Raw genomic sequence first — 14,119 nt, 5'->3', positions numbered from 1 at the left:
ATTCCCTGTCTTAGGTCAGTTAGGATCACCACTTTATTTTAAGAATGTGAAATGTCAGAATAATAGTAGAGAGAATGATTTATTTCAGCTTTTATTTCTTTCATCACATTCCCAGTGGGTCAGAAGTTTACATACACTCAATTAGTATTTGGTAGCATTGCCTTTAAATTGTTTAACTTGGGTCAAACGTTTCGGGTAGCCTTCCACAAGCTTCCCACAATAAGTTGGGTGAATTTTGGCCCATTCCTCCTGACAGAGCTGGTGTAACTGAGTCAGGTTTGTAGGCCTCCTTGCTCGTACACACTTTTTCAGTTCTGCCCACACATTTTCTATAGGATTGAGATCAGGGCTTTGTGATGGCTACTCCAATACCTTGACTTTGTTGTCCTTAAGCCATTTTGCCACAACTTTGGAAGTATGCTTGGGGTCATTGTCCATTTGGAAGACCCATTCACGACCAAGCTTTAACTTCCTGACTGATGTCTTGAGATGTTGCTTCAATATATCCACATCATTTTCCTTCCTCATGATGCCATCTATTTTTGAAGTGCACCAGTCCCTCCTGCAGCAAAGCACCCCCACAGCATGATGCTACTACCCTTGGGATGGTGTTCTTCGGCTTGCAAGTTACCCCCTTTTCCTCCAAACATAACAATGGTCATTATGGCCAAACAGTTCTATTTGTGTTTCATCAGACCAGAGAACATTTGTCCAAAAAGTACGATCTTTGTCCCCATGTGCAGTTGCAAACCGTAGTCTGGCTTTTTTATGTCGGTTTGGAGCACTGGATTCTTCCTTGCTGAGCAGCCTTTCAGGTTATGTCGATATAGGACTCGTTTTACTGTGGATATAGATACTTTTGTACCTGTTTCCTCCAGCATCTTCAGAAGGTCCTTTGCTGTTGTTCTGGGATTGATTTGCACTTTTCGCACCAAAGTACGTTCATCTCTAGGAGACAGAACGCGTCTCCTTCCTGAGCGGTATGACGGCTGCGTTGTCCCATGGTGTTTATACTTGCATACTATTGTTTGTACAGATGAACGTGGTACCTTCAGGCATTTGGAAATTGCTCCCAAGGATGAACCAGACCTGTGGAGGTCTACAATTTATTGTCTGAGGTCTTGGCTGATTTCTTTTGATTTTCCCATGATGTCAAGCAAAGAGGCACTGAGTTTGAAGGTAGGCCTTGAAATACATCCACAGGTACACCTCCAATTGACTCAAATGATATCAATTAGCCTATCAGAAGCTTCTAAAGCCATTACATAATTTTCTGGAATTTTCCAAGCTGTTTAAAGGCACAGTCAACTTAATGTAAGTAAACTTCTGACCCACTGGAATTGTGATACAGTGAATTATAAGTGAAATAATCTGTCTGTAAACAATTGTTGGAAAAATGACTTGTGTCATGCACAAAGTAGATGTCCTAACCGACTTGCCAAAACTATAATTTGTTAACAAGAAATTTGTGGAGTGGTTGAAAAACGAGTTTTAATGACTCCAACCTAAGTGTATGTAAACTTCCGACTTCAACTCTATCTGTATATCAAATTAATATGCATCGATTCATTGGTGTAGGCTCAGCAAAGGGACAGGGGAATAGGCTCAGCAAAGTCAAGGTCTGTTATGAACAGATTCAATTATATTTTTACCAATTGAGTAGTAAGATAGATAGATGACAAAATGAAAGATTAAGGGGGGGGGGGGGGGGGTTAGCAATAGCCCTTTCATCCATGTTGCTTTATTCTCTGGACCTACTCAACACTGACAAATCCAAGGGTTTGAGATAGCTCATTGTATTTCAATATTTTGTGTCAGCATTTGTACCATGCAATGTAGGCTACCATGGACACGGCAAAGGGATGAATGCTTTTATTTTTCAAAGACTGGCTGTATTAGATAAAAACATCCAATGTTTCCATAAACATTTGTTCAAGGACAGACTGATAGAAGTGGAGGCATATTCATTGTTGCACCTCCGTCACTCGGTCGCGTCGTTGCCATTGTTATCAACGAACGTTCTACAGGTAATATGTACATGTGGGTAGAGTTAAAGTGACTAGGCATAAATAATTAACAGAGTAGCAGCAGCGTAAAAGGATGGGGTGGGGGGGCAGTGCAAATAGTCCGGGTAACCATGATTAGCTGTTCAGGAGTCTTATGGCTTGGGGGTAGAAGCTGTTGAGAAGTCTTTTGGACCTAGACTTGGCACTCCGGTACCGCTTGCCGTGCGGTAGCAGAGAGAACAGTCTATGACTAGGGTGGCTGGAGTCTTTGACAATTTGACAAAAGCTTGTCCTACAAATTATTTGCCTCATTTGAAATCGGGTTTCAAAGCTACAATAATGCACTTTAGACAAAATCAGCATCCATTGAGATTGCATTGAGTAGAATGCTTAGCTGGGCATCAGTCCTAAAACGAACATTCAAAACAATATTGTGACGAAACGTTGGACTATGAATATATCTGTTATTTATCTGTTTTCACAGATACTTGAATCCTTTCTCGGCTATGAAAAGCCAACTGACATTTACTCCTGAGGTGTTAAACTGTTGACCCTGCTGGTCATCTATGAATGTCTTGAAGAACGATCTGGCCTAATTGACCATGTACTGTTATAATCTCCGCCCGGCACAGGCAGATGAGGACTTGCCACCCCTCAGAGCCTGTTCCTCTCTAGTTTTTTTCTTCAGTTCCTTCCTTTCTAGGGAGTTTTTCCTAGCCACTGTGCTTCTACATCTGCATTGCTTGCTCTTTGGAGTTTAAGGCTGGGTATCTGTATAGCACTTTGTGACAACTGCTGATGTAAAAAGGGATTGATTGGTTGCAATAAAATATCTATTTGCTTCTTAGAGTATGTATACACCATCAGGACTTAATTCAATCAGATGTCTCTCTTCGTAACTAAGAATGCAAACACATCTGGATAATATAAGATTGGGGTTAGTGGATAAAATACAATTTGTGATTATAAAGTGAAGGTACTACTAGAACAGGGTTTCCCAAACTCGGTCCTAGGGCCCCCCCTGGGTGCACGTTTTAGTTTTTGCCCTAGCACTACACAGCTGATTCAAATAATCAAAGCTTGATGATGAGTTGGGTATTTGAATCAGCTGTGTAGTACTAGGGCAAAAATCTAAATGTGCACCCGGGCCCAGGACCGAGTTTGGGAAACCCTGTACTAGACAGTGACGACTGGGCCATACCCACTCTGACCTGCAGCACTGAGCAGTAGGGGCCGCTAAAGTAACAGCAAGCTACAACACTAGGCAGCGCTCCTAGTGGCCGGGGACTTTAATGCAGGGAAACTTAAATCCGTTCTACCTCATTTCTACCAGCATGTTAAATGTGCAACCAGAGGGAAAAAAACTCTAGACCACCTTTCAACATGTCCCTGACTGAGTCTGTAATACCAACATGTTTCAAGCAGACCACCATAGTCCCCGTGCCCAAGGACACTAAGATAACCTGCCTAAATGACTACCGACCCGTAGCACTGACGTCTGTAGCCATGAAGTGCTTTGAAAGGCTGGTCATGGCTCACATCAACACCATTATCCCAGAAACCCTAGACCCACTCCAATTTGCATACCGCCCCAACAGATCCACAGATGATGCAATCTCTATTGCACTCCCCACTGCCCTTTCCCACCTGGACAAGAGGAACACCTATGTGAGAATGCTATTCATTGACTACAGCTCAGCGTTCAACACCATAGTGCCCTCAAAGCTCATCAGTAAGCTAAGGATCCTGGGACTAAATACCTCCCTCTGCAACTGGATCATGGACTTCCTGACGGGCCGCCCCCAGGTGGTAAGGGTAGGTAACAACACATCTGCCATGCTGATCCTCAACACGGAGGCCCCTCAGGGGTGCGTGCTCAGTCCCCTCCTGTACTCCCTGTTCAGCCATGACTGCATGGCCAGGCACGACTCCAACACCATCATTAAGTTTGCTGACGACACAACAGTGGTAGGCCTGATCACCGACAACGATGAGACAGCCTATAGGGAGGAGGTCAGAGACCTGGCCGTGTGATGCCAGGATAACAACCTCTCCCTCAACGTGACCAAGACAAAGGAAATGATTGTGGACTACAGGAAAAAAAAGAGGACTGAGCACGCCCCCATTCTCATCGACGGGGCTGTAGTGGAACAGGTTGAGAGCTTCAAGTTCCTTGGTGTCCACATCACTAACGAACTATCATGGTCAAAACACACCAAGACAGTCGTGAAGAGGGCACGACAAAGCCTATTCCCCCTCAGGAGACTGAAAAGATTTGGCATGGGTCCTCAGATCGTCAAAAAGTTATACAGCTGCACCAGAGAGCATCCTGACTGGTTGCATCACTGCCTGGTATGGCAACTGCTCGGCCTCCGACTGCAAGGCACTACAGAGGGTAGTGCGTACGGCCCAGTACATCAGTGGGGACAAGCTTCCTGACATCCAGGACCTCTATACCAGGCGATGTCAGAGGAAGGCCCTCAAAATTGTCAAAGACTCCAGCCACCCTAGTCATAGACTGTTCTACACTGGCTTCCTGTTAAGGCAAGGGCTGATTTCAAGGTTTTACTGTTAACCTATAAAGCGTTACATGGGCTTGCTCCTACCTATCTTTCCGAGTTGGTCCTGCCGTACATACCAATACGTACGCTACGGTCACAAGACGCAGGCCTCCTAATTGTCCCTAGAATTTCTAAGCAAACAGCGGGAGGCAGGGCTTTCTCCTATAGATCTCCATTTTTATGGAACAGTCTGCCTACCCATGTGAGAGACGCAGACTCGGTCTCAACCTTTAAGTCTTTACTGAAGACTTATCTCTTCAGTAGGTCATATGATTGAGTGTAGTCTGGCCCAGGAGTGTGAAGGTGAACGGAAAGGCTGGAGCAACGAACAGCCCTTGCTGTCTCTGCCGGGCCGGTTCCCCTCTCCACTGGGGTTCTCTGCCTCTAACCCTGTTGCAGGGGCTGAGTCACTGGCTTGCTGGTGCTCTTTCATGCCGTCCCTGGGGGGGGTGCGTCACTTGAGTGGGTTGAGTTACTGACGTGATCTTCCTGTCTGGGTTGGCGCCCCCCCCTTGGTTTGTGCTGTGGTGGAGACCTCTGTGGGCTATACTCGGCCTTGTCTCAGGATTGTAAGTTGGTGGTTGGGGATATCCCTCTAGTGGTGCGGGGGCTGTGCTTTGGCGGAGTGGGTGGGGTTATATCCTTCCTGTTTGGCCCTGTCCGGGGGTTTCTTCGGATGGGGCCACAGTGTCTCCGGACCGCTCCTGTCTCAGCCTCCAGTATTTATGCTGCAGTAGTTTATGTGTCGGGGGGCTGGGGTTAGTTGGTTATACCTGGAGTACTTCTCCTGTCTTATCCAGTGTCCTGTGTGAATTTAAGTATGCTCTCTCTAATTCTCTCGTTCTCTCTTTCTCTCTGAGAACCTGAGCCCTAGGACCATACGTCAGGACTACCGGGCATGATGACACCTTGCTGTCCCCAGTCCGCCTGGCCTTGCTGCTATTCCAGTTTCAACTGTTCTGCCTGCGGCTACGAAACCCCTACCTGTCCCAGACCTGCTGTTTTCAACTCTTAATGATCGGCTATGAAAAGCCAACTGAGAGACCTGAGCCCTAGGACCATACGTCGGGACTACCGGCCGTGGTGACTCCTTGCTGTCCCCAGTCCGCCTGGCCTTGCTGCTATTCCAGTTTCAACTGTTCTGCCTGCGGTTATGGAACCCCTACCTGTCCCAGACCTGCTGTTTTCAACTCTTAATGATCGGCTATGAAAAGCCAACTGAGATTTATTCCTGATTATTATTTGACCATGCTTGTCACTTATGAACATTTTTGAACATCTTGGCATGGTTCTGTTATAATCTCCACCCGGCACAGCCAGAAGAGGACTGGCCACCCCTCATAGCCTGGTTCCTCTCTAGGTTTCTTCCTAGGTTTTCGCCTTTCTAGGGAGTTTTTCCTAGCCACCGTGCTTCTACACCTGCATTACTAGCTGTTTGGGGTTTTAGGCTGGGTTTCTGTACAGCACTTCGAGATATTAGCTGATGTAAGAAGGGCTATATAAAATAAAATTGATTGATTGATTGATTCTCTCTGCTACTGCACGCCAAGTCTAGGTCCAAAAGGCTTCTCAACAGCTTCTACCCCCAAGCCATAAGACTCCTGAACAGCTAATCATGGCTACCCGGACTATTTGCACCCCCACCCCATCTTTTTACGCTGCTGCTACTCTGTTAATTATTTATGCATAGTCACTTTAACTCTACCCACATGTACATATTACCTCAACTACCTCAACTAGCCGGTGCACCCGCACATTGACTCTGCACCGGTACCCCCCTGTATATAGCCTCCCTACTTGTCATGTTCGTTGAAAGGAGTGGACCAATGCGCAGCGTGATAAGCGAACATGACAGAAGATCCCACCAAAACTGGACCAAGCAGCGTGTGTCGGAGCAAACGCCGGGTAGGGAGCTGGAGAAGTTGGCGATGGCCCAGGTGGGCCAATGGTGGTCCTGGGAGGACATGTTCGAGGGCAGAGGACAATGGGCAAGGGTTAAAGCCCTGGCGAGAGAGGAGGTACGGCGCCAACAGTGTCGTCGTCGGACAGATGAGAGGCACCCCCAATACATTTTTAGGGGGGGGCACATGGCATGGGCGACGGGGCTGCTGGAGGCAGATAAGGGGCGAGTTTGTGGACGAGGAGAGAAGGCCACCGGGTTACGGGAGCCATTGGTGATTAGAGGGAGGGAAAGTGTAGAGGCACGGCGAGAGGTACTGAAGTGTGTTGCCAGTCCGGTCCGGCCCGTTCCTGCCCCTCGCACCAAGCCTATGGTGCGCGTCGCCAGCCCGACCCGGCCTGTTCCTGCTCCCTGCACCAAGCCAATGGTGCGCGTCGCCAGCCCGGCCCGGCCTGTTCCTGCCCCTCGCACCAAGCCAATGGTGCGCGTCGCCAGCCCGGCCCGGCCTGTTCCTGCCCCTCGCACCAAGCCAATGGTGCGCGTCGCCAGCCCGGCCCGGCCTGTTCCTGCCCCTCGCACCAAGCCAATGGTGCGCGTCGCCAGCCCGGCCCGGCCTGTTCCTGCCCCTCGCACCAAGCCAATGGTGCGCGTTGCCAGCCCGGCCCGGCCTGTTCCTGCTCCCCGCACCAAGCCAATGGTGCGCGTCGCCAGCCCGGCCTGTTCCCGCCCCTCGCACCAAGCCAATGGTGCGCGTCGCCAGCCCGGCCTGTTCCTGCTCCCCGCACCAAGCCAATGGTGCGCGTCGCCAGCCCGGCCCGGCCTGTTCCTGCTCCCCGCACCAAGCCAATGGTGCGCGTCGTCAGCCCGGCCCGGCCCGTTCCTGCTCCCCGCACCAAGCCAGTGGTGCGCTTCGTCAGCCCGGTCCGGCCCGTTCCTGCTCCCCGCACCAAGCCAGTGGTGCGCTTCGTCAGCCCGGTCCGGCCCATTCCTGCTCCCCACACCAAGCCAGTGGTGCGCTTCGTCAGCCCGGTTCGGCCCGTCCCTGCTCCCCGCACCAAGCCAATGATGCGCGTCGTCAGCCCGGTCCGACCCGTTCCTGCTCCCCGCACCAAGCCTGTGGTGCGCGTCGTCAGTCCGGCACAGCTCGTGCCCGTTTCACCGGTGCCTGGTCAGGTACCGGTCAGCTGCTCCACACCGGAGCCTAAGCAATCTGCTCCACCGATGTCCAGTCCAGCTCCAGCCAGCGGGGCCAGACCAGACCAGGGGCACTACGGGGGGGTTATTAGAGGGTGGTGGTCACGCCCGGAGCCGGATCCGCCTCCGAGGAGGAATGCCCACCCGGCCCTCCCCTGTTCGGTTTACGTTTGGCGCGGTCGCAGTCCGCGCCTTTGGGGGGGGGGGGGGGGTACTGTCACGCCCTGGCTCTAGGGACTCTTTTATGTTGAGCCAGGGTGTGTAGAGTCTATGTTTTGTGTTTCTTTGTTCACGTATCGTTTTGTTGTTTTTGTTCGTGTGGTGAATAAATATTAAAGTATGTCCGCTTGTCCGTTCGGTGTCTCGTGTATGTTTAGTGTTTACGCGTGTGTGCGTAATCGTTCGCCTCCTTTGTTTTTGAGGCCTTGTTTTCCCTGTGCTTTATTTAGTAAAGACATTTTGGATTGAACCTCCTTGTCCTGCGCTTGACTCCACCACTGCATCCACATCCGAACTCTGACACTACTGTTATTTAATTTTACTTCTGCTCTTTTTTCTCAACACTTTTTTTTGTTGTTGTTTTATTTTACTTTTTTTATTAAGAAATAAATGAATTGTTGGTTAAGGGCTGTAAGTAAGCATTTCACGGTAATGTCTACACCTGTTGTATTCGGCGCATGTGGAAATAAAATTTGGTTTGATTTGATTTTATTTGAAGTGGTACACAGACAGTGTGCCCATCATCAGCAAAATCTGACATTTCTATTGACAATTAATACGTAAAACAGAAGGATATGTATGTAACCAATGTTCTCTGATGGAACAAGTGCGAACGACTGAAAGAGAACAAATCTTTTTTTAACAGAGGCTATTTTGGCTCATTTTAGTAAGGCAATAAGGAGGCAGGGACAAAGACTGAGGCCTAATGTTGAAGAGAAAACAACAGACGAACTGGCAAGTTGAGATTCATGGCCGCTCTTTAAGGAATGAATGTAAAACCACAATGGCGGAACTCATTTCTTGTCACAGCCCATTTCAACTGATTATGTGTCTGTAGGAGTGTGAAGGTTGAAAGGGTTTTGAAATGGTTTGAGAACCACGGCTACAGATTTGTGGGTTGCTCTGCTCCCCATATTTGTGACACACACAACGCACAAACACAAATGTCGTATTCATTAGAGCATGCAACTGAGAATGGTTTAAAACGTTTTGCAACAGAGAACTACAATGAGCGTTTTTTACAGGACAAGTCCAGGTAGTCTCTCCTTGTTCCAGTCAGTTTTCTTCAGTTTGCTACCTAATGCATACAACCCTAGTACAGGAAGAGATTCAGCAGAGAAGGAAGGATGTCGTACCTCGCCTGACGAGAAAGGGCTTTGTGTAGTCCCAGCTATCATTGTCGTTGCGGAGGACGTTGAGTCGCGTGGGCTGCATGGGGAGAGAGAGCAGAGCACCGCTGCATGTGTGTTAGGGGTCCACAGGGATGCTGGTGGAGTGTGTGTGAGCACTGTGTGTGTATGTGGGTTTGTGAGTATGTGTGTTTACCCGAGCGTATTCGATCTTCAGGGTGCAGCTGCCGGAGTATATGTCTGCTCCGTTGAGAGCCGATTTCGCCTTCTGGGCGTTTTTCACAGTTTCAAATGTGGCGACACCATTAAGGAAGAGCAACCGGGAGGATCTCAGTGGAATTCAAAACTTTGTGTGGCAAACAGAGTAGATCAGTGTAGAATCACAATGACCAGAAGGCAATAACATAGGAGATGGAGCAAGAACCACAAGCCACCCTACAGACGACTAAGGCTGTTTGCATACTCTTGGGTCACTCAGCCCAATGTAATTCTGCTTCAGAGAAGCTGTAATCAGCTCAGCAATTGCAGATTAGGTAATAGAATAGGGCCCTGTTCGAATCCTCCTAAAAAGCATCTTTCCTCCCTCGCTTTCTTGTAATTACTGATCTGACATGGCATAATTGGTGCAATACAATGGAAAGCTTGCTTACATCAATCCATTCATGTCAAATCAGTGATTAGTTGAAGAAGGGAGGAAGGAAGGATTCATTTGAAGAGTATTTGAACAAGGCCCTATTCTAGAACCTTATTGGCAGTGACTGAGCTGATTACAGCTGCTCTAAAGCACAATTACACAATGGGCTGAGTGACTCTAACCATCATGAAATCTTATCAATCTGCTCTGGTTCCAGTAAAATGCAGACGAGCAGATCGTTATGCAAATTAGGTAGTAAAAAATCACTATAAAAACCTAACAGCATAAAAAGGTCCAAAATGGTTGTGCTAATATAATAGCATTGAAATCTAATCGAGGTGGGCCAAATTGTCTTCTATTTCTCGCTTCTTGAGCCTATGTCTTAAAATATTATATGATCAAATACAGTATGTGATGGTACACCCATTGGAACACACCACAGATCAGATCAAACACACATGCAACTTAGAAACCCCCATTGCCGCAGCAACCACATCCCAGTGGCAATAAAACAGGGGATTTACGCATCCATCTCCCATAAAACCCAAACCTGACACAACAGTGACACAATCCCTTGTCTCCTGATTTTCAATTGGCCAATCTCTGCTCCTAGTGGTACCATTAACAATAAACTTTAGAAACTGATTGCTGTACATCAGGGTTCTTCAATTCCGGTCCTGGAGGGCCGAAACACCTCTGTTTTTCATCCTCTCCTTCTAATCAGGGGCTAATTTAGACCTGGGACACCAGGTGAGTGCAATTAACTACCAGGTAGAAATAAAAAACAGAAGTGTTTCGGCCCTCCAGGACCGGAATTGAAGAACCCTGCTGTACATGATCCACATAATGAGCCCACTTGGGGACAAAGTCTTATAATGCTAGACAGTAAATATAAACAGAGGCCCATAGTGTTACAATGTGACTATAAATAAGGGAACAATGTGGGAATTAGTTATCAAATTACTATGAACTAGGTTTATCAGTACTTCATTATATCAGTTAAAAAGTACTTCCCATTGTTGATAATGTTTTCCAAGAAAATACCAAAACTGAACACAAATGTGGTTCACACTCCAGAACTGCATGCACGGACTGGCCTACAACATGCTAATTATTACATAGGTTGTTAATCTGATATAAGGCTTGCGTAATGAAGAGTATGTTGAAATAGGGCCTCTAACCCACTACACATACTGGAGGTGTGCAAACCATAATAGACACACACACACAGTCATACACACACACACACACACACACACACACACACAAACACACACACGCACACACACTGCTTCCGACATTCTGAACCTTTTTACAGCCTGAGTGTTTGTGTGTGTGTGTTTGTTACTATACTAATGTAGGTGTGTATACTCATCCAAACCCACAGGGAGACATACACAGACACTTACGCAAAATCACTCATACAGACAGACTCCTGAATCCACACACATCGACATGCATCTACAGTGCATGCACGGACACACACACACGCACGCACACACGCCTGCAGTAGCCCAGCTTGACTCCAGAAAGGATATTCCACCATGGCCTGGATTCCATTGCGTTTGAAGATGACAATTCGCAGCACGTTGCCTATGGGATTGCAGACTGTGTATAGAACATCCTAGAAGACAGAAGAGCAATGACTGGGTTCTGACTAATGCCATAATGAACACAATAATAAGTAACAATTCAGGGGTGAGTTTCCTGAAAGCTTAGTAGTTCATGTGGTATTTTCCTCGATGACCCAGACCAACACCACAAGTAGAAAAGTATTTATTCTTGCTTCTTTTGATTATATTTGTTGATGGATAGAAGATTGGCTGTCAGTTAAACATACATTTGAGACTTTACGTTACTCTCTTGTGGCTGAGCAGCTGGGTTGTTGAGATAAATAACATGCCACATTAGCTACAAGGCTTTCGGGAAATCCAAGCTAAATCGTTGTAAACTAAATCATCGTAAGCAACACCATTGTAAAGTTAAACCATTGTGAACTTAAACAATGTAAACTATTGTGAACAAAACCATTGCTGAACTATTGCAAACTTAACCATAGCATTGTATCCTAAACCATCATAAACAAACCATCATAAACAGACCTATCATGAATTAAAACATTAAGAATTAAACCATCGTAAGCCAAACCATTGTGAACTAAAATATTTTAAATAGTTTAAAATAATAAATAATTTAAATTCGTTTATTTAGATACAACAACTTAATGTGTTATCACTGTGCTTGATCTAATAGCACAATCACATGACCTGGATTGCAGTTACCTGAGAATACATTAAATACATGGTGGAAATGATCAATGCCGTTTGAGATTTTGTACAGATTATTATTGCAATTGCAAAGATTTCTACAGACCTGCGACCCTGAACGCTTTCTATGATTACATAAGAAGACATTTATTGTTACAGTAACCTCAAAATGTAACCATGGATGTGTTACTCATTTTAAGGTTGAATAAATACTGTTATATTAGTTTGTAAGATAGCCTTAACATTATGCTATTTACTGTATTACAAAAGTAATATTGAATTGTGTTTGGTTGACAACGCAACCAAATATCAACATTTAAAGGATATATCTACAGTGCCTTGCAAAAGTATTCATCCCCTTTGCCGTTTTTCCTATTTTGTTGCATTACAACCTGTAATTTAAATGGATTTTTATTTGGATTTCATGTAATGGACATACACAAAAATAGTCCAAATTGGTGAAGTGAAATGAAAAAAATAACTTGTTTCAAAAAAGTCTAAAAAATAAATTACGGAAAAGTGGTGCGTGCATATGTATTCACCCCCTTTGCTATGAAGCCCCTAAATAAGATCTGGTGCAACCAATTACCTTCAGAAGTCACATAATTAGCTAAATAAAGTCCAGCTGTGTGCAATCTAAGTGTCACATGATCTGTCACATGATCTCAGTATATATACACCTGTTCTGAAAGGCCCCAGAGTCTGCAACACCACTAAGCAAGGGGCACCACCAAGAAAGCGGCACCATGAAGACCAAGGAGCTCTCCAAACAGGTCAGGGACAAAGTTGTGGAGAAGTACAGATCAGGGTTGGGTTATAAAAAAAATCTGAAACTTTGATCATCCCACGGAGAACCATTAAATCCATTATTAAAAAATTGAAAGAATATGGCACCACAACAAACCTGCCAAGAGAGGGCCGCCCACCAAAACTCACGGACCAGGCAAGGAGGGCATTAATCAGAGAGGCAACAAAGAGACCAAAGATAACCCTGAAGTAGCTGCAAAGCTTCACAGTGGAGATTGGAGTATCTGTCCATAGGACCACTTTAAGCAGTACACTCCACAGAGCTGGGCTTTACAGAAGTGTGCCCAGAAAAAAGCCATTGCTTAAAGAAAAAAATTAACAAACACGTTTGGTGTTCGCCAAAAGGCATGTGGGAGACTCCCCAAACATATGGAAGAAGGTACTCTGGTCAGATGAGACTAAAATTGAGCTTTTTGGCCATCAAGGAAAACGCTATGTCTGGCGCAAACCCAACACCTCTCATCACCCCGAGAACACCATCCCCACAGTGAAGCATGGTGGTGGCAGCATCATGCTGTGGGATGTTTTTCATTGTCAGGAACTGGGAAACTGGTCAGAATTGAAGGAATGATGGATGGCACTAAATACAGGGAAATTCTTGAGGGAAACCTGTTTCAGTCTTCCAGAGATTTGAGACTGGGATGGAGGTTCACCTTCCAGCAGGACAATGACCCTAAGCATACTGCTAAAGCAACACTCGAGTGGTATTGACTTTGGGGGGGTGAATAGTTATGCACGCTCAAGTTTTCAGTTTTTTTGTCTTATTTCTTGTTTGTTTCACAAACAAAAAAAATGTGCATATTCAAAGTGTTGTGTAAATCAAATGATACAAACCCCCCCAAAAATCAATTTTAATTCCAGGTTGTAAGGCAACAAAATAGGAAAAATGCCAAGGGGGGTGAATTATTTCGCAAGCCACTGTATCTACTGCTTGGATAGTTCCATCTGGGCCACTGGCTTAATCCTATTCTTTAACTTTAATTTTTGGTTGAGATGGAGACGAGAATCAAACATATAATTTGTTAACTTGTCGACAAGTTAATAGGCTATTTACCATATTGCAAAAGTGATATTGAATTGTGTTTGGTTGTCAACACAACCAAATATCCACTTTTGAAGGAGGTGCATATTCTGCTTGGATAGCACCATCTGTGCCACTGAGTTTCGCTTCAATTCCAGTTTGTCAACAAATTAATAATTTATTTCTCCATTTCAACCAAACAATATATGTTAAAGAATAGTAAACCAAATCAAACTTTAAATTAACTTTAAATTAACCGTTTTATTTGATTTAAACCTATTCTTCAACTTTTAATTTTGGTTGAGATGGAGACGTGAAACCAACATATTTATTATTCACTTGTAGATTCCATTTCAAATCAACCAAAGCTTGAAACCCTA

General features: G+C 45.6%; 1 protein-coding gene across 1 annotated transcript in view; it reads right to left on the bottom strand.

The window, feature by feature from the left end:
- LOC311113520 (heterogeneous nuclear ribonucleoprotein L-like) overlaps positions 1 to 14,119 on the bottom strand; it is a 67,315-nt gene that overhangs the window by 13,665 nt on the left and 39,531 nt on the right. Inside the window, exons 4-6 of the mRNA XM_084156760.1 lie at positions 11,188 to 11,268; positions 9,207 to 9,308; positions 9,017 to 9,089 (exon numbers count right to left, since the gene is read on the bottom strand). Of these exons, the coding sequence (XP_084012886.1) occupies positions 9,017 to 9,089; positions 9,207 to 9,308; positions 11,188 to 11,268 (256 nt within the window). The remainder of the gene's footprint in view (positions 1 to 9,016; positions 9,090 to 9,206; positions 9,309 to 11,187; positions 11,269 to 14,119) is intronic.

This window comes from Coregonus lavaretus (genome assembly GCF_964263955.1).
Source record: "Coregonus lavaretus genome assembly, chromosome: 40".
NCBI classification, from domain to species: Eukaryota; Metazoa; Chordata; class Actinopteri; order Salmoniformes; family Salmonidae; genus Coregonus; species Coregonus lavaretus.
The sequence above is the reverse complement of the archived record's forward strand: the minus strand, read 5'-3'. Positions and strand labels throughout refer to the sequence as shown.